The following is a 20,945-nucleotide window of genomic DNA, read 5'->3' on the forward strand; positions in this document are numbered from 1 at the left end:
CGCAGTTGAGGAAAAATACGTCCCGGTCCAGGACTCAAATCCGGGACCAACGTCTTTCCAGGGTGGTCGCTTTGCCATCTGAGCTAAACAGGAGGCTAGTCGATCGCAGGGCGAGCGCGAATTGGTCGACAACTTGAGGCACTGGGACACTGAATAGGGCAAACCAGTGCTATGGAAGCCCGCAAAGTGGAGAAAAGTGCATGAAAGAGAGAATTGTAGCACGAAGCTACAAAGCACGAAGCCTTTGTAGCTTCGTGCTGCAATTCCGGTCGATGTCATTTTTCCCTTTCATGTACTTTCCTCCACCTTGCAGGCTTCCGCCATTTTGCCATTTCTTTGCCATTTGCCATTTCTTTGTTTCTGCAAACCATTTCCCGTGTAGTGAATGACGTAACGTTCCCAGGTAGAGAGAGTCAAGGAAAGAGCAATGCTCCACAAGTGTCGCCGAATCCACACTTTCATCATTTTATGACTCACTAAATCTTTGTATTTTGTTCATCTATCTATGTTTTGTCTTCATAGCATAAAACACATACCGCTTCAAAAAAATAAAGCTGGAACACTTGTCGGATAAAATGTCAGTTAATGAGCAGTCTCTACGCATCGTTGTTGCGTCAACCACTTTCTAGCTTAGATTTGGAGGGAGTATTAGCCTTGAGCCTCTGAACAAAAGTACTTTACGACGGACAGATCGTCAGCAACACTGCCATATTTGCGTATTTCAGGAGTGATAGAGTATAAGGCTTTGACTACTTAATTGCTGAATAGCGCACGACAAGGGATGTGGTTCAGTTGTTCTTGAGTTTAGCCCTTGACCTATTCAGCATGTCTGCAGAGAACTTCAACTGTTCAACAATCAAAAGTTCGCATACTTAGGCACCACTGAGTCGAGGTTTTCACTTTCAAGCGATAGAGGTTCCCTGACATCTGCGGTGTACATGCTCGCCGGACACATCTGAGATTGTGAAGCCGTACTCACATAGACGCGCACGAAACCGCTGTAGTCTTGGTGTCAGTTAGTCAATGCGCTTTGTTGATGGAATAGGCACCAAAGCCTATTTCATTACGGCTGGTCTATGTGTGAAATTGTAGGCCGAACACATATACTCGAAATCGATCACAGGCCGACATCACGTCAAGGGCTCCCTTCACAACTTGTGAATGTCTCTATTCTGTTTGTGACATTGATGTTGAGGCCTGGGCTGTGCCCAATCCAATTGACGCGTCTGCCGGTATCGCCCTAAGTTTATCGGTATCGCCGGTATCGCCATAAGGGGTTTCGTTACTAAAGCTCCTTTGATATCGTCAAACGCCCCTCATTCGAGCACCAGTAACTGCCCTCGCTCAGTAATAGGTCTTTCAGAGGCTTGGCCTTCTTGGCTAATATTGGGAGCAACTCGGCCAGATGATTTACCACGCCCAGTATAGTGATCTTAGCTAGCCGACATCTTCAAGAGGCCTCATTTTTTTTATCACTTCTATTCTGGCGGGATTAGCGACGATGACGTCTTTGACCAAGATGTGGCAGAGAGAACAAAAGTCTCAGTTTTGCCCGAAAGGCGATGCATTGATTGCAATAGCAAATTAGTAGATACCTATACGAAGTAAGGATAGTAGTGTTATCAGCCGTATAAACTTGCAAACATTCGCTTACTAACTAAATTAACGAGCGTGGTGTCACACGCGCACAAGCAATGACGAACACATCTCACTTGATGTCCGTGGAAGCTCGCTGTAAGAACGCTGAAGTGAGAAAGCGTGGCAGCAGCAGTGAGCGAATCGACCTTTGCGCTGCCTCTCGCTTCAACGCGAACTAAAAGACGAGAAGAACGCGTACATGAAACAATCAGCACTCGACGCGCTTTATTCCCATCGCAGATCGCTTTCAAGATAGCGTCCGCGCGCCTACGCCATACGCAGCAGCAGCCGGAGTTGGTAAGTGAATGTTTACTGCAATTTATACTGCCCATAAAACTACGATCTTTACTTCAGGCAATACTCTAATAACCTAATACACGACTTCTTAGTTCTAAACGAAGCACTTGCATTCTAGCTCATGCGACGTATCATCGTACATTGCAGTTTTGGTCATAGCAAGTCGACTTCACACTGGAAAATACGGTCGCAGTAGTCTGCAAGTGTCGATCGCGACAATAGATGCACTGTTCGCGTGCGGCAGCTGTTCAAATAGGCTAGCTTTTTGCAGCCTTTTTACCCCATATGTTCACACAGCGACGGGAAGCACCTATGCTCTATTTAAGGCAGTGTGTCTAGGCCATGACATGGTGGGATGACCTCGCAAGTTGCGAACGTAGCAACACGCTAGAATATAGCAACATAGGTGAAAAGCGCGGTCCTATATACCGGCAGGCTTCTAGCACTGTTTTTCAACTCACATATGGGCGTGGGACTGCGATTTCTGGGATGGGACGCTGAATAAAATACGCAAGCTTATACAGTCATTTGTCAGGGTTCAACTACTTGAAGCAGCATTGCACTGAAGAGCTCACTGAGCGCTACCAGCAGCCTTGTTTACGCCGAGCAAAAGCCGCAACCAGATATATTGTCTTCGCCAGACGTTAGCGCATCCACTTCTTCGATGCGTACGCTATGACTGCACTGTAACTTCACTCGAAATCTGCTCGCATGTAGTTATCGATACCTATTCACACGCACTGTGGTTATCACGCGCTGTCATATGAACGCACTAATGCCAGGCCACGTTGTCCCGAAAATACGTCGGAAGTGGTTTCCGTGTCGTTGCGGCTTAATGGAGAATAAAGATTTGCTATAGAGTACAAGAGGGTCGTAGTTTAATGGCGTTCAGTAGTAAAAAAACGAAGCAAGATTACGCGCCTGAAATATACATACAGGTAGAATAATAATAATAAAGAAACGCGAGAAAACATTGCTTGTGTTGGCCAAACAAGCGATATCATGGTGATGGTACGTAGATCAGAACGTAGACGAGGTGCACCAGGTGAAGCAGGCCGGTGAACATTCCTGTGGCCTGGAAAGAAGACGGGGACGGACAGGTTTAGGATGACTTTCACACACATGTTACAGAAGCCATCATAGTCATCGTTAGTATTGATAGCTATACGTAGAAGGATCAAACACATAGATCGGCAAAATAAGTGTGCACTCACTCACCAATATTTTTTTCCGTCTATATTGTCACGTGGTCGTGACGTCAAAGAACACAGTAGCAATACTGTGAAAGGCAAAAACTAGCTTTTATTGGGCGAACCTGTGCCCACAAAACAGGCTACGCTTAAAGCACAACGAGAGCGGCGAACACAGTCGGCGATCGTCGTAAATCTGGTCAGCGGGTCAAGCGCGTCGGCTTTTATAGAGCAGTCGTCGAATGTTCCAGACTAATCGTTCGGACCCGCGTGCCTTCCACAAAGTTCTACACCATTCGCGTTACGCGATGAAATCAGATAACACAAGGTTCGGCAACAGCAGACAGCCGGGTAGAAGCATCGATAACTTTCCAGAAACGTCGGATACATGCAGGCGCGTCCCTCGCTGTGCGAATACAATTGTTAAGCGGCGAAACGTGGTCGCCCGATAAAGATAAGTACACGTGTCAATATACTCGCACTCACGTGCACTCACACTCGTGAATATTAGCGTTCCTGCAAGCGCCCATTCGTACTCACCATAACTTGCTCTCGTTCAAAGTCGCCTCCACTTTCTCTCGCCTGCACTAATTCACATACTATACTCCCGTTCATACTCACGTCCGCTCACCCCATTCATCGCTGAGTATTCCGATCTATGAGTTTCAAGCTTTTCGCAAAATGAGAATCTTTGAGGCTATGTGCGGAGGTATGCGTTTTTTTTTTAATAAGGTATATTAAGTGCAGTTCTTCGCCATCCTATACTTAACTTTCGTTTCATGTCGCTTTGATCCGCAGACATTACCGAAAATTAAACTTTCCACTATTTATGATCCAGGGAAAGTCTTCTAGAGCGTTCACAGCTGATCCGCCGTGGTTGCTCAGTGGCTATGGTGTTGGGCTGCTAAGCACGAGGTCACGGATCAAATCCCGGCCACGGTGGCCGCATTTCGATGGGGGCGAATTGCGAAAACACCCGTGTGCTTATATTTAGGTACACGATAAGGAATCCCAGGTGGAAAAATTATTCGGGAGTCCCCCCCCTAAGGCGTGCCTTTAATCAAATCGTGGTTTGTAAAACCCCCTAAGTTAAGCGTTCACAGCTTAGAATGTCTCGTATGCTGAAACGCAAATTATATTAATACTGCGCAAACTCCATTGGGAAAGGCAAATAAGGAGTAGCTATGGCATCAACAGGAGGAGGAGGAGGAGAAACATTTATTAAAAAGAAAGGACAAGCAGGTGTCTTTCTGCTTGTGCGGGAGGCGCCCTTAGTCCAGGGCTCCTGCGGCTCTTGCTGTCTCCCGGGCCCGCCGCACCAGTTGCTGCTGGTTACGAGGGTCCGAACTAGTCAGCACGGCCTCCCACTGCTCGGGTGTGGGGTTTGGTATTTGCGGGGCCGCCTTCACGTTGGGGCACGCCCATGTGGTGTGATATAGGGAGGCGTAATCATTACAAAGGGGACATTTGTATGAATATAGTGTAGGGTGTATTGCGTGTAGTCTGCTTAGATGGGGGTATGTGTTGGTTTGTAGTTGTCGCCATGTTACGGCGTCTTCACGTGAGAGGGTCTTGTGTGGAGGCGGGTATTGTCGTCTGTTCAATCTGTGGTGTTGTAGTATGGCGTTGTATTGTAAAGGTACGGGCTCCATGGAGGCGGCCGTATCCCTCTCTTGTGGCGCCCGGGAGGCATGAGCTCGGGCTACAGCGTGCGCACGCTGATTTCCACGGAGGGACTCGTGTCCTGGAGTCCACACTATTTCAACGTCCGGCAATTGGGAGGCTTGTTTGAGGAGTCGGTGGGCTATTGAAGATATTCTGCCTCTCGCGTAGCTACGGCAAGCTGCCTGGGAGTCAGTAATGATTGTGACGTACTCGTTGGTCGGACTAGAGGTGATGGCCAAGGCGATGGCTGTCTCCTCCGCTACGAGGGCGCTGGCAGTGCGGACCGTCATCGAGACCACCTCTTGTAGGTTACAGTCGACAACGCTGGCCGTCATGGCTGCCTTTTGGGGGTACTGCGCGGCATCTGTGTATAGTGTGGTGGGGAGACTGCCATATTTTGTCTGTAGAGTTTTTGCGCGAGCTTGGCGACGATCGGCATGATGTTCCGGGTGCATGCTTCTGGGGATAGGGGCTACCTTGATGTGTTCCCGGAAGTTGGGGGCCAGATGAATTGCTTGTTCGTGGCCTTTGCCGTGTGTGGGGTAGCCTAGGCGCGCTAGGACTGTCCTTCCTGTTGGTGTGAGGGCTAGTCGTTCTCTGTTGATGCCATATTTTCTAAAGCTTGAAGCCCTAGAAAATATGGCATCAACAGAGTTCCACTATGAACGTCGTAGCGCACTTTCAATTACTTTGTAAAACGAATGGTGGCTTATGCACATATATCATGTTATAGTGTCTTCAAAAAAAGGATACTACCATTCTAAAGGTTGGGCACATTAGTATTCGCCGCATTTATCTGAGTCTGTGTACCTACTAGGGAAAAACATTGACCCTTCCGAGGACTTACCATACCACAGAAGGAGTCAGGCATGTTGGGAAGGTCGTACGTCATCACGGCCACCGACCCCAGGAAGTACATGCTCATCGCGCTCGCCTGGAACACCTTGTACTGCACCAGAACAGTTGCAGTTATTAGCAAGGCCTCAATTCAAGATCGTGCCTCCGATATCAGGCACGCGCTTTGCTCAGTCTCGGAAGCCGCTGCTGCCGTGTAACACTTGCCGTGACCTCGGGAAAATGGAAGCAATGAGAAGTATCCCCGGACCACTGCAACTTCGCCATCTATGCGGCGCAGGTTTGAAGCTTCCGAGTTTTTTGACAATCCTTGAATTTCAGTCTTGTAAGAGAAATTTAAACACTCGAGGAGGCATGACACAAATCACGGACGGACAGTTTGAAGATCCGATGAGTTCCATACGACACACGGTCTTAATTAAAATGGTCACAAATATGTGCCTATGCAGGTGACATTCACGTATAAGCGTGGACGAAAGTACGCCTGCGACACATTTGCTTCTTCTGTGGGCCAGTGGCCTGCCGCATGAGGTCCCGGGGGGTCGATTACCCGCCGTGGCTGTCGCACTGCGACGGCGGCAGAATGCTGTAACGCTCAAATGCCGAGGGTTTGGCGTATGTTAACCGGTGGTCAAAATTAATTAGGAGTGCTCCGCTACAACGCCCTTCAATAGCCCCTACGCTTTGTCACGCTTAACTTCCATCGCGGAAGAAATCGTGAACATCGTCTCCTTCCCCGTATTCTCATACCCCATTGCGATTGAATCCATTTGTTGAAGTTGTCGTGCGTGCACGTCCGCGTCATTTTATTGCGCTTTAACGCTTACCTCAACATTAAACAAATATATTCATTGCTTTTCTAATGAGAAGATCTTCAAGTTTTCTAGCAGAAGTGAAAGGTATCGTATACATTTAGTAAATGTTTTTTAAGATAATCAGAAGTCAGCAGGCACTTGCACTTTTTGCTTACATCCCACCTCTGTCACAGTGTCGCCCGTCGTACGTGATAGCGCAGTGTCTACGGCATTGCGTTGCCAAGCGCTTGGTCGCGGGCTAAATCCCGGCCGCGGCTACCGCATTCCGATGGGAGCGGAATGCAAAAACAGTCGTGTAATTAGGTATAGGTGCTCGGTAAAAAATTCCAGGTTGTCAAAATGAATCGGGAGTCCCCCGTTACGGCATGCCTTATAATCAGATCGTGGTTTTGGCGCATGAAACCCTAGATTATAATTTTTTGCGTGTTTTTGAATACACGGTTTTTGAATGCAGGAAGACAGTGCTCCAGTTGAGACGACAAGACCACTCACGTAGATGGTGATGGGCAGCACCTCGGCGACGTGCTGCGAGCTGAGCCCCGTCACCAGGAAGTGGAGCCCGTTGACCGAGTAGCCGAAGCAGCAGGCGTACAGGAAGTGCTGCGACTTGGAGCCCACGCCGAAGATCATGTACGTGAAGAAGTTGCCCAGGCCTGCCAACTGAATGGCAAGGGAACGTGAGATATTCACAATGGAACCTGAGGCATGGGATCTTTTTTATGCGAAGCATATTACTAGAGTTCAACCCAGCTCCTCAGGCGCGGCGGTGTCGCCTTCAATACCACGTGACACCGTGACGTCACGACAGAGGAGAAACGGGGCTCCAACTCGCGCCGTCAAGGCTGACCACGTGACACCGTGACGTCACGACAGAGGAGAAACGGGGCTCGAACTCGCGCCGTCGCTCGCGGCGTCGCGGCGGTATTCTAGGTGGCTTTGGCTCAACTCTTGCAAGATGGGCTGGGTGGGAATCGAACCAGGGTCTCCGGAGTGTGAGACGGAGACGCTACCACTGAGCCACGAGTGCGATGCTTCAAAGCGGTACAAAAGCGCCTCTAGTGAATGCGGTGTTGCCTTAGAAACGAGCTGTTTCTAAGGCTCAGGCGTGCGTCGCTTGCTCAGGCGCACATTTCGTTGCCGCGCCGAACGCTGCGTTGCTCGACGCTCACCGCGTCCAATGCGGGGCGCGTAGTCGCTGTGCCGTAGCCCATTGTCTTACACCCCTTGGCGGGTCGACGGGAACGCTGTCGCGTTCCACTCTTGAAGGCGAAGCAGAGTAACGCATGAGTTGTTTCTTCGTCTAGCCGAACCAAATATAGCCAAGCAACAGCAGTTCACCAGGCTAAACAGTGGTTCAACAACTAAAATAAAGGCTAGTATGCTTCGCATCCTGGGCTTAACCTTAGCTAAGCCACAGCCATTTTTTTTCGCCATGATTCTGTGCGATACTTCCTGGAAAACCCATTGCTTTACAAATGCTTTCGACTACCCCTACTTACTATTTAGTAGTATACCTTAAATGTATGTTTACTGCAGGACGAAGGCCTCTCCCTGCGATCTCCAAATACCCCTGTCCTGCGCCAACCTATTCCAACTAGCGTCCGCGAATTTCATAATTTCATCGCCCCACCTATAGTCTTCTGCCGTCATCGACTGCGCTTCCCTTCTCTTGGCACCCATTTTGTTGCCCTAATGGTCCAGCAGTTATCTAACCTGTGCATTACATGACCTGCCCAGCTCCATTTTTTTTTATCTTAATGTCAATTAGAATACCGGCTATACCCGTTTGCTCTCTGATCCAAACCTCTCTCTTCCTGTCTCTCAAGTTTATGCCTAGCATTGTTCGTTCCATCGCTCTTTATGCGGTCTTTAACTTGCTCTCAAGCTTCTTTGTCAGTCTCCAAGTCTTTGCCCGATATGTCAGCCCCGGTAAAATGCACTGATTATACACCTTCCTTTTCAACGATAATGTATAAGCTTCCAGTAAGGAGCTGATAATGTCTGCCGTATGCGATCCAACCTATTTTTATTCTTCTATGAATTTCCTTCTCATGATCAGGGTTCCCTGTGATTAATTGACCTTGGTAAACGTACTCCTTCACAGACACTAGAGGCTGACTGGCGATCCTGAACTCGTGTTTCCTTGCCCGGTTATTCATCATTATCTTTGTCTTCTGCATATTAATCTTCAACCCCACTCTTGCACTATCTCTGTTTAGGTCCTCAATCATTTGTTGTAACTCGTCTGCAGTGTTGCTGAATAAAACAATGTCATCGGCAAACTGAAGGTTGCTGAGGTATTCGCCGTCGTTCCTTACTCCTAAGCCTTCCCAGTTTAGTAGCTTGAACACTTCTTCCAAGCACGCAGTGAATAGCATTGGAAATATTGTGGCTCCTTGTGGCTCCCCTTTCTTTATAGGTATCTTTCTATTTTTCTTGTGTATAATTAAGGTAGCTGTGGAATCTCTAGATATATTCCGAGACATGTACGTAAGCGGTCTGTACTCCTTGATTACATATTTTCAGCCATAAAAACTTGGCCAAACGAGGGTATAGGCGACGAGAATGGTTCTGAAGTGGAGAGAAAATGAAGGGGGTTTGTTCCATGCAACGCACAAAGTTATTCGTGCGTCATAAAAACTGAATCCGCAAATTGCAGAAAACATAAACCAGCAATTGAGCTTCGTGTGCTGTTCCTTCGCGTCTCATATTCAAATATGATGGAATCCAAGCAAAACGTGGAGCGCGATTCACCGTGCATCGCACATTGCGAACTGAATATTAACGCGACAGCGTTAAGGGCTCCGTGTCGCAGAAAATCTGGTGTCGCGGGGTCGACGGAGTTGTCCGTGAGCAAAAATTTCCGTATGTACTTAGGTATACGTATATGCCCCGCCTTGCTATATGACATATGGTATATGCGGGTTACATTGCCACGCCATTCTATCACCAAAGTTGCTCATACCTTTTTGACAATGTTATTCGTCGGAATTTTGAGAATGACAGCCCACAGACAAATGCCGCAAAGAAAAATACCGACAGCGCATGCCTCTTGTGTTAAATCTTCTCAGCCTTAAATATTGAAAGTGCAAAACGATAGCAGAAACTTGCGAATGAAGTAGTTTTTTTAGCGAGGCTGTTCTTTACCTCCGGGATCGGCCCACGGAAGAGGCCGCGCTTCTACCAGAAAACTCTCCTTCGTGCATATCATTTGCCGCCATCGTTTCCCAGTAAACATGACGGTTACATACGCTGCAGTTGCCGGGAAGCGCGAGAAGCAGTCAGGGATCTTTGAATGCCATCGCGATCCACTCTTAAAGGCGAGGCTTATGCATCCTCCAAATTTTACTATATGTCAGGACACATGGCCCGCGATTTTCATCCACCAAACACACCATGAATGCGGCGTTTCGTTATATATCCTGCGAAAAATGCTCACGCATCAGTTTCTGCTCATTAACAACATTCTGTTCTGTGCTTCGTGCTGCTGTCATTGGAGGTACGCGGTACCATGGCAATGCGAATTCCACTTTGTCACACAGCGAGGCAACGAACGAATGTTTGTTAGAGGCCAGTTAAGTTGGCTTTGCCCACTGTAACTGCAAAATCGGTGCAGTCAATCTTTCCGCTGCAGCGGCGTTACATTGCAAAATTTCTCGTTGTATCCTTCGCAATGTTTGCTTTGGCTTTTTAGAAGGACATCGCAAGACAAGGCTGCATTTTTAAAAGCAGCTGAATTGCGAGGTGAACATGCAGAGTCAAAGTCACAGCAGCGTTTCGCAATGTTTGCCGTCTGCTTTCCATCCATGCGCACGTGCCTCAAGGACGGCTTCCGTTTCTTCCTCATGACGCTTCCGACGAATAAGCACTGCGTGATGATTCACGCCAAGGAAACCTTGTTTTATCTACCAGAAAGAAGAAAAAAGGCGCTGCAATGCCACTAGCTACTTATAAAAAGAAAAAGCGCTGTACTGGATGTACACTACAGCAACATTTGCATTTTTTTATTCACTGAGAGCTTTCCTTTGATTAACTTATTTATTGGTTTTCATCTGAAGCGCTATAAGACCTCTGCTCCACTAGAACACCTCCAGCCCGTGCTCTGGCGACTCCTCGTGCAGCACATTCAACAAATCCAGGGGCTCTCCCGACTTCAAAGTAACACATGACATGCGTTACCATCGACGACAGCTCGGACAAAAAGCTGTTTCTAGAATGAAGTTAACCTCTCCCTAGTTGGAAAATTAGTGAGGGCAACTATACATGCAGGGCCCAAACTTTTCATAATGTACTTTGGGCTGATAGAAAGCAACGCGCGCATGGAGATCACCATGCAAAAAGAGCAACGCGTACAAGTCTGGTGCGTGCGTTGTTGTTGTTGAAAAACTTTTATTGCTCTCAGACGAGAAGCACATGGAGGCACGCACATGGGCCGGTCCTTAGGGGCCCGGCCCTTAAAATACTGGGTGGAATCCCTAGTACGGGACCCCAGTGGCGTCGGCCGCTGCCCGGGCGCGCTCGACCAAGGCCCTTTGGGCCTGCAGGTCATAGCAGCCGAGCAGGGTCGCCTCCCAGTCCTCCGAGTGTGTGTGTACATATATGCTTACAGGGTAACGTTGAATAAAAAAAAATGCAGCCTTGAATCTCGCCGCAACGCGGCAGAAGTATGTCATAGCCATGGAAGCTGCCCTCAGTCGAAGTCCTCGTGAATTCCTCTATATCTGAAGTGTTCTCGCTGCGCCGTCGGCGCAATCACACAACCACGTCGTTTTATGACGTGCTTTCGCGTCAGCACTCTAGCTTTTGCTTCCGCGTGTGAGGATTTGCGGTTTGCAGCGGAGTGGGCATCAGCAAAATGCCAAGGATACTCCGCGGAAGCAAAACCGTGCCCATTTTGTAGCTTTAACAAAGCCTACCTGCTGTGCGGTATTACTTCCTCCTGACTATTTTCTTTTTTTTATCCCAGTGCATTTCATTTAGCTATCTTTCTGAAAGAGGGGCGATGGGGTGCGCCCAGAACGAGGAAGACAGGAGAGGAGAGAGGAGGTGTGGTCAATGAAAACTCGTAAAGCGACTTTACAGCTGGACCTGTGATTCAGATGCAACGCACCAAAGATTGTGAGATTGTTTTTCGTATATTTCAACATCAGGCGCTATTACAGTAAGATGCGACGTTTGCAAATAGCGCTATGCGTGTGCAAAACGGAAGTCACAGGTTCTTTCTTTCTTTCTTTCTTTCTTTCTTTCTTTCTTTCTTTCTTTCTTTCTTTCTTTCTTTCTTTCTTTCTTTCTTTCTTTCATGTTCTTATATGAACACTTCGGACAGACAGTGTATCGTGGTCTCCAGGGTGAAACTTGTCCAGCTTTCTCGCAGCACTACCAATGGGTGTCGGAAGCGAAAGGGCACTCATTATGCTGCACCGGCCGCTTCCAGCACAAAATGAAAAAAAGCTTGACGGAACATTGATCAAAAAATAGAACCGCCCTCTTTAGGTCGGAACAATGCGAGCGTTAAGCGCTCGCTACCTTGGCTTGAGCTTTTCAGAGTCAACAACGGGTGAACGGTTAGAACTGCCGGCGACGGGAAAAAATGAGTAAATGTCGCTTATCTGTAATATGCGTTTCTTCTATTAGTACGTCGCATTACGCACCCCCGTTCTTCTACCATCTCGCTCTATTTTTTTTAATTCTCCATGCCTATTACTGACATAAAGCAGATCATTAATGCCAGGCGCTCGTTCGGTATTTCGGCTGGAGCTGTACCAAAGTGGGCCTTAATAAGAATTGAAACGTTTGCAAACAAAGCCTGCGAACGCGATCGCAATTCAAGACAATAGTATGTCCTCGAGTTAAGAAAACGTCAGAAAACAGGGAAGCTGAGCTAGACAATAGGGTGGACCGCTTAGTCTAGTGACGAGACTGACCGAACGCGGAACAGAAGGACATTGATTGGTTAACTGTGCTGCAGGAGGTATGAAAAAACAAACAAGGAAAGACAGGTGCAGGGAGAACAGGAAAACTCCAGCACAGCTGTTTCTCTTCTCTTATTATTTTTAATGCGCGCTTTGCTCATCCGTATAAATTTAGTGCAATCACGACGTTTCATTTCTTTTTTGTCACGTCAACAGTACCCTGCGCACAGTGATTCGAGAAATAAATTACAACTTGGAACTTATCGCCTCTCTGCGTCATCATTTGCTTCCTGCATTTGTCGCCGCAACTGAGCCAGAGTCGTCAATTTGTGTTTTGCCAGCATACTACTGCATGGCGCATAAAGCGCCCTGTAGTCACCACGTCAGTTGCGCGCGGTTTCGGGTGCAGATATACAGGGCACGCAGTAAATACGCGCGACCAGGAGGAGCCACGTCGCCGCTTTAGCGGCACTGGCACTCAGGTGCTCTCGATCGTGAGGACAAATTATCTCACCTTACGGAACTGTTGGGCTCTATAGACATGCGGCAAGAGCCCCCTATTCGCGGCCTTCATTTAACTTTTACCACATGCAGTGGTCCAGCATTCACTCTAAAAATAGCGGGTATACTGGCAACTCCATTGTGTGGCATATCCATATACCCATATACAGGGTGTCCCTGCTAACTTTAGCCAAGCTGTTCAACGAAAAGAAAAAGAAAAAAAAAGGACGGTGCAAGATACAGTTATAAGACCTACGTTGTTCGATCGTCAAACCTCTGACGACTGAACACCATAGGTCTATATAATCGTGTTTTGCACGTTTTTTTTTCTTTTGTTCAATATTTCTTTTCTTTAAACAGCTTCGCTAAAGTTAGCTGGGCCACCCTGTATATGGCCATATCTCATATTTAACTTCATTCTGGAAAAGTTTCTTCCCTCTTTCCCCGAACTTCCCGCCTTCTATTACTTCCTGTTTCTGAACCCTATGAGGGTCTGAATTTATTTTTTTCCAGAATGTTAGGCACTTTTTTCCGCCATGAAAGCATCTGAATTTCACTTAAAAATACCTTTATGTAAGGTTAGAATATCCATATTTAGTTTCATACAATTCGATACATATGGGTCGCTACCTCTGTGGCTCGTTAGAAAGAAACTGCAATGGGGGTCTAGCGCGAAAGGATGCTTTTATGTCCGCAAATTTTCGCACTGCACAAACTCTGAATTGGCAGATTAACCATCCCGCATACTATGGCAGCCTGTAAAGCAGTCAGTATTGCAGAATCGGAGTGTTCACTGTCGTTAGAAACAAAGCGTGTGAAGCATTCTTTTCTTGTTCAGAGGGAGTGACAAGCCTACATGTTTTCATCGGACGCCTACGCATGACGAAAAAACGAGGCTTTCTCTAAGTTGACGGTCCCGTTCATATTAAGGCGCTCAAATTTGGCATGTTGCAAAATCAAACAGGCTATAGAATGACTTAAGGAGTGCTTCACGCTGATTGAGGCACAGGCACACTAAACGCACGTAATCAGTATTACAAGTACTTTCGGTGATGGTGTTAAGAGACGAGCAATTTGCTCGCACAAACAAAGCAGGCCATTGTTCTTGGAGTATAATGTGAAAAAAAAAAGCTTATTTCGTCATACATTACAACGCCCTGTACACTGGAGCTCAAGATAAGGAGTTATATACTGCGGGCTTGGAGAGCTCGCTTTGGTGCCCTGCTGGAGTTGTCACCCTTTCAGCCGCTATTAAACTGGTAACGTCTATGAGCGTTCGTCAATAAACGTGCGCTTCCTTTCCATGTGACCTAAGTTGCCACTCGACAAAGGTCTACAGCAAAAATAAAAATACAGTGGGGTCCGTAGGAGGAATGACTGTGAGCGTGCAAGATGACGCTCGTGTGCGAGGCACGTACCACCTGCAGTGCGTTGAGGAAGCCGTTGACCGAGAGCACGTAGTGGGTGTTGAGGTGCAGCTGACTGATGGTCTCGTCTACGGCTGACTGCCGGCCCACGAGAAACTCATCGGTGAGGCTGCGCGCAGCACGACAAGTACTGACAGTTTGGAACGACGTGGACGCTTATTAATTAAACGGTGAAGAATGGTAAGCGTGTGAACTGTTTATCTCAATGTTCAGCCTGTGGTACAAAACCCTTTCATGCGTCGGAGCTTATCAGAAAGATATCTTCAAAAGATGGTAAGATATATTGAGGAAATGACGTTGAAAAATTAAAAAAATAATAACTTTTCACCGGCACAAGGTGATTTGAGCTGTTCAATACATGTATACGACCACAATGCTGCGTCGCTTTTCTGAACTGAACTCCCCACGATACTTTATAGAACAGTTACCGTTTCTTTGAACAGGAAGTGTCACTGTAATCTTCATACACCCATGCTGCTCCTGATATATTTTTTTTTTTTTTCAGTTTCCACACCGCCTTCACATTCGGGTGAACGAGAGCCGGTACCTTTGTGTTTGTGGTTGCAAGAAATATTCTTACCAGGTGCGCAACGACAGTGTTACGCAGTTAGATACCTTGAATTAAGAGTAATAATCTCAATAATTAGTGCGTAATAATGACAAGGAATAAAAACTACTTTTGGGCAAAGCAAAGAAGTTGTGAACTGATAGTTAACACTGCTAACAACCATGCTTCAAAGAGATAAATGAGTAACTCGGAGTACAATAATAAAGCCCCAACGCAAGCAGCAGAGAACGGGATAGGCCAAAATATTGTCTCGCAACCGTGACTAAAGCGCAGCCCTCTGCTCTCATATGATTCTCACATTGATTCGTTTCTCGCGCTCGTTTATTCCTTAAGACCATATCCTCCAGCTCTGATCGGCGGCATTGTACAATCGAATTGTCTGAAATGATCGGTAAGTTTTCTGCAAACCGCTGTGGAACGAACCACTCTGCAGCCGGAAGCACTGCCGTGTTGTTTCCGTTCTTTAATAAGAAGCAAAACCAGTTTTCACGAGCGTTCTGCGCATTCTAGCCACATTACAATGCGCCCGCCGTTACCAGGAACTTAGCTAATAGCTACGCATTTAGCAGAAAAACTTCTGAACGGCTGAGCCATGCTCACTTGTAAAATGGTTGTAGGAGTTCATCAATAGACAACAAAACTTGAACGCTGTCAGTAAATGGATATTAAAGAAAAGCACTGTACACACACTTCCCGATATTGTTTCGTGTTTTCGGTGTCATAATTGCACGCTAATGAGATCGCACTCTGAGGGTCATCATGTGGTATAACGACATAGCAGTACAGAGCTGCTCAGCTTGAGTTCAGAGGGGAGAGAGAAGAAAACAATCCAAGACAGGGAAGTAAACCAGACAAATGTCCCGTTGGGTATCCTGCACAGGGGAATAATATGGGATGAGGGTTTGAAAGAAAGAAGGAAAGGGAAAGGAAATCGCGACACACGATAGTGCTAATGATAGGATTGTGAACACCACTGCGCGTAATGCAGTACTGTAATAACATTCAATAGCAGTACAAGTTATCTGCTAATCTACTAAAAACAAGAACAGACCGGAAAGACGGAAGACATGCATGTAAATCCTACCTTATCGCGTTCATTTCGCCTCCTTCGCAGTCCGATATGGAAGGCGTAGCTGCTTCTTCTTCGTTCTCTAAGCATGCACAGCGATACCTATCAGGAAGGGTTTGCAAGGCACGCGCGTGGGTAATAATCATGATGATGATCCCAGACATATGCACACATGCGGGACGGGAGATTGGCGAAGAAGAGGGCGCTATTGATGAACAAAATCTTTTTATTCGGCGTGAATGTGCTACGACACGAATGGAATGGTAGCGTGGTCCGGCCGCCGCCTGATTTCCTCCACTGCCAGGGCCCGACTGACGAAACACTGCTGGCGGTCAGGGTCGTCGCTGCGAAGGATTGTCTTCCATCGCTCGAAAGTGTGGTGGAGGATGGGGTGTAGTAGAACAATAAGAGGCCGGATAAGTGAACCAAACGATTAACGTAGCCATTGCCCCATTTAATTGGCCTATAATATCCGTAGTGGGTGGGTCATCATTGCATTTGTAACAAACAAACGAACCAACCGAATATGGTATCAGACTATGGTAACGGCATCAAGTGACAACGAAAGAAGATACCAAAAGCGTAAGGGCGATTATAGGGCACTGATGAAAAAAAGGTAAGCAGTCTTTCAGAAGCCGCTCACGCCGATGAGACATAAATTTTAAATGTTAGCCTGTTAAGCGCCGTGCTTAGGAATAAATGTGTGTTGGTACGCGAACCTTATCCACTATTGCAAAATATATTGCCAGTATAGGTCTGCCGCACAGAGGATGCGTAGAAATTGGAGAATAACGTATTGATGTCATTGAAAAACCTTGATCTTTTTATGCCAAATGGCAAGACACTTTTAAAAAAAGATCAGACAACCAAGATATCCATCGGAGGACCCGCTGCGGTTGCTTAGTGGCTATGGCACAAGGGAAATGCCAGAACGAGAGACATCTTTATATAACTTGAGCATTCGAGAGGCAAATCTCTAAGATGTTGCCACAGGAATTAGCGATCAAGTTATGTTGCTGAAGTGAAAAGAGGGAAAGAAAGTCCAACAGGCTCCATTTGCTCTCTATGTAATGATAATATCTAAGCGTGTTCCAATCAATTTAAGGCGTATTAATAATCACCAAGAAGCATTACTATGTACTTGCTATGGGAAGATAAGACGTTTTCAATAGGAGAGATGACTTCATCAAACAAGAGAGGAGAAAAAGTTCCGATTAACGATTTTCCATAGCGCGCTATAGGCTGACTTCAAGCCAAACCGACTCCTGTATACGCTCTATGCGGTCGCGCCTAACATGCACAACTCAGTGAACTGTCAACAGCAATCAGTCAATAATAATAATAATAATAATAATAATAATAATAATAATAATAATAATAATAATAATAATAATAATAATAATACTAATAATAATAATAATAATAATAATAATAATAATAATAATAATAATAATAATAATAATAATAATAATAATAATTCTCACCACACGAGAGCTCAGCAATGCACTGGGCTATATGGTTCTTCATTCATGGCAAGCCGATAGCTTGGCCTCGAAGTGCAGCGACAAAATTGTTGCCGGCCCATCGCGTTTTCTTCTTCCCTTTTTTATCAGCTGTATGATGACGCTTTACGATTTGCCCGCATTCTACGTATAAGGAGACATGGGATTTCATCCTACACGGAAGGAAGTGGCATTCGAACTATACTCGAGCAACGGTGGAACGTGAGATGCAACCGAGATATCATGAAACCTTACACCAAGGGTGCAATGCGGCGAAGCGATTTCACAACAGCTGTGAAATCGCCTCGTCCTTGTGGAAATGGGTGAAAGGCCAGCGCCCAGCACATTGATATTTTCCTTTCGCTTGATATTTTCCGCATATTGCCATTTGGACGTTATCTTACTTCCTTGCCGGCACAAAACAGACAAAAGGAAAACAAGGAGACTTGCCCAAAAGCTTGCACACAACTCGCCAACCTTCCTGCGATGTACAGGTATGGGACGCACCGGCTATAAGGCAGAGTAATCTTTCTAGGCCATAGGGTCAGATTGGCTACCAGTGGTGGTGTCGAGGGTGGGACAATAAATAACTAAATAAAAAATAACGAATAAAAATTAGTAAACGCACACTGGACGTCGACAGAAAAATTATTTTAACTTATTGTCGTGCTATATTTGAATAATTTCTTATTTTAATTAGTTACATGGACCTTCTGCCGTGGACTTTCTGGTTCAGAAAAGGACCAAAATGAATAGTTTAGGATTAGACTTTTGCTTTCACCGCCAAGTATCCGTGGGTATATCAATATGAAATAGCGTTAAAATTTAGTCGTGACAAATAAGCTTGTTCACATTTCCCATTAGCGTGCAGTTTTTCTTCCTTTCTTCCCCTCTTTCTTTCATTTTTTTTATCAACTTCATCACACTCATTCTATCGATGCCGAACAGATGTGCCGTTAACGCCACTCCGGTATTTCTACGAAGCCGCGTTCCCTTTTTAGCATCGTGTTTACGTGTCAATATATAATAGAAGTGTAGGCCAGTTGGCGTAGCATTTTGAAGAATAAAATACCGAAATACAAGGGACAGAGAGCGCTCGTATTGTTTCAACCTGCTCTCTGTCCTCTGTATTCCGCTATTTTATCCTTCACAATGTTTGCGTTTTAAGAATTGCCAGCAAAGATAACTCGTGTAATCTGCTGTACAGGCTTAATTTAATGAAATGAGACGTAAATTATTAGGCGACTTTGCATTCCAAAAGTCGTCCCATTTCTGTCTCTATATATTCTCTGTGGTGGCAAACACGCAGCCTTGATTGGTACATACATATATATATATATATATATATATATATCAAGGGATCGCTACAGGTGCTCACAAGCATTTTCTGCATGGTTGAACTAAGTACGTCGGTTGAAAAATTAATCCCTACAGATACAATATTAAAGTCATAACAAGCAAGCCTTCAAAGGTTTCGAAGTGTTACATGAAAATACCATTGTCTGGCAGGTGGTTACAACTGATTTATTTGGGAATTTTATATTTGCAAAATAACCACATTGTGCGGGTGTGGCACTGGAAACATCGAAAATAATGACTTCAAAAGTGCGTAGCATTAGCGAGAGAAATTCGTCAGCGTTACACCGTACCTCTCGGAGATCCCGGATCCATGATTTCAGCCGCGTTCACACACACACACACACACACACACACACAAACACACACACACACACACACACACACACACACACACACACACACACACACACACACACACACACACACACACACACACACACACACACACACACACACACACACACACACACACACACACACACACACACACACACACACACACACACAGGCACGCACGCATACGCGCATCCACTAAAACACAGGCGCGCACATGCACAAACCGACAAGCGCTCACACACATGCGCACACAGACGCACACGCGCACGCACTAGAACACACGCGCACGCACACACACACGTGCGCACACTTACAGGCACAGGCACACACACGCACACGCACAAACTCATGCGCGTGCACACGTATGCACACACACACACTCACACACGTTCGCACCCCACACATGCACAAGCACACACGTGCGCACACACAAACCCATACGCACACGCGCACATACGCGCAAACACACACACGCACACACACACACACACACAGTTTGCACACAAAGGTGGGCAGTGCCAAAAATTTACATGTTACCGTGGCCTAATAAGGTTGGGAAACGTTCTGGTGCCTGGGTAACATATACAGTTTTATTAGATTTTCTTCTTTGTACTTTTCCTTCAAGATGTCATTTGACTGACATTTAATTACTTCTAATTTAAAGAAATCTGACAGTGCGTCAAATCTAAGTTAAATGAATTTTGAAACATTTATATTCATCCTTGCTCGCGTCAAGGCCAGAGAATCGTTTGCAAAATTGTCTATGCAGATCGTGGAAGATTCTTGTCGCAAATAGGGGTATTCGGGTATTGTCGCAAATGCCGTATTCGTCTCCGAACTCATCTTTGAACAGCAGGTTGCTTCCAGTTTCGACCTGAAGAGATTTTGTCCATGTGCAGGTCATCAGTGAGGTTTGCCTCTGCTTGCAGATTCACGTTACACTTATTCAAGTGGACCATTAAGCCCACGCAAAAGGCCAATTTCCAGAACTCGTAACTGGAGAGTAGTGTTTCGAAGTGATCCTTGTGTGCAAGGGAGTCTTTCTTTTTTCTGCCTTGAGATTAGAGAAACAAGACAACCTTTCTGCAGTTCGGCCATCGAACTGCCATGTAATACATTAGGTTACGAACTCGGATTATGTCACCTTCAAGTATTCGCGGAAATGGCAGTAATTGAGCCCATGCGAGCTAGAGACGTATCTGGGATGGCAACTTTTGGAGATATCTCGTTCAATGCGTGCTGATTGGCTGTGTGAGAAAAACTGGGTGAGCTGATTTCTTGGTTGAGGGAACCCGGTCGAATCATACGACGCGCCGTGCACTACGTCACGCGAAAGGGGCAGTATCGCCGAAGGTGATCGTGCCTTCGTCCACAGATAACGTTAACAGCTTAAACAGCAGGCTTCAGTACGCAGGTCATCTGCACGTATTCCCGCCATACTGCCTGCTCGTGAATCCTGTAGTTTAATAACACTGGCGTTCGAAATCAGTCACCTTCAGCACCTTTGGTAATTTGGCCTACAAGTATTTTTTTTAAAAACTCCGTACATGTTCTCACGATCAACTGGTACAAAATGTAGTTTGCCGACTGCAAGCTGTGTCAATTCATTAATTAATTAATTAATTAATTAATTGTGTCTGTAGCTTCAGAGACCAAAAAGCATTACACAGGGGGTGGGTACACGGACCATAAATACACATATTTAGCAATTGCGCAGTTGTATTCATGAAAAAAAAAACAAGAGATACAATCAGTAACGGCAGTCCTGAATGATACTGACCATGGTACTTAGCTTCAGTGTAATGCAGCTA

At 46.0% G+C, this 20,945-nt stretch overlaps 1 protein-coding gene across 2 annotated transcripts; it reads right to left on the bottom strand.

Annotated features, from left to right (window-relative positions):
* Positions 1-2,750: 2,750 nt before the first annotated feature.
* LOC142581835 (uncharacterized) lies at positions 2,751-17,518 on the bottom strand. 2 transcript variants are annotated; one of them, XM_075691281.1, is made up of 5 exons: positions 17,422-17,518; positions 14,292-14,409; positions 6,953-7,120; positions 5,638-5,739; positions 2,751-3,010 (listed from the first exon to the last, which is right to left on the bottom strand). In XM_075691281.1, the coding sequence occupies exons 3-5, from the start codon at positions 7,088-7,090 to the stop codon at positions 2,936-2,938; spliced, it is 315 nt and encodes a 104-aa protein (XP_075547396.1). In that variant the 5' UTR covers positions 7,091-7,120; positions 14,292-14,409; positions 17,422-17,518; the 3' UTR covers positions 2,751-2,935. The 2 variants fall into 2 exon arrangements, with proteins under 2 accessions (XP_075547396.1, XP_075547397.1); XM_075691282.1 differs by lacking the exon at positions 14,292-14,409.
* Between the last annotated feature and the right edge of the window lie 3,427 nt (positions 17,519-20,945).

Source organism: Dermacentor variabilis, chromosome 5 (assembly GCF_050947875.1).
Source record: "Dermacentor variabilis isolate Ectoservices chromosome 5, ASM5094787v1, whole genome shotgun sequence".
Classification (NCBI taxonomy): Eukaryota; Metazoa; Arthropoda; class Arachnida; order Ixodida; family Ixodidae; genus Dermacentor; species Dermacentor variabilis.

Excerpts from the sequence above, each read along its gene's own strand:
- LOC142581835 (XM_075691282.1), bottom strand. The coding sequence starts at position 7,090 with ATGATCTTCGGCGTGGGCTCCAAGTCGCAGCACTTCCTGTACGCCTGC. Across the intron at positions 5,740-6,952 it reads TGCTGCCCATCACCATCTAC|TACAAGGTGTTCCAGGCGAG; the intron begins GTGAGTGGTCTT and ends GTTCTGGTGCAG. Across the intron at positions 3,011-5,637 it reads CTGACTCCTTCTGTGGTATG|GCCACAGGAATGTTCACCGG; the intron begins GTAAGTCCTCGG and ends TCTTCTTTCCAG.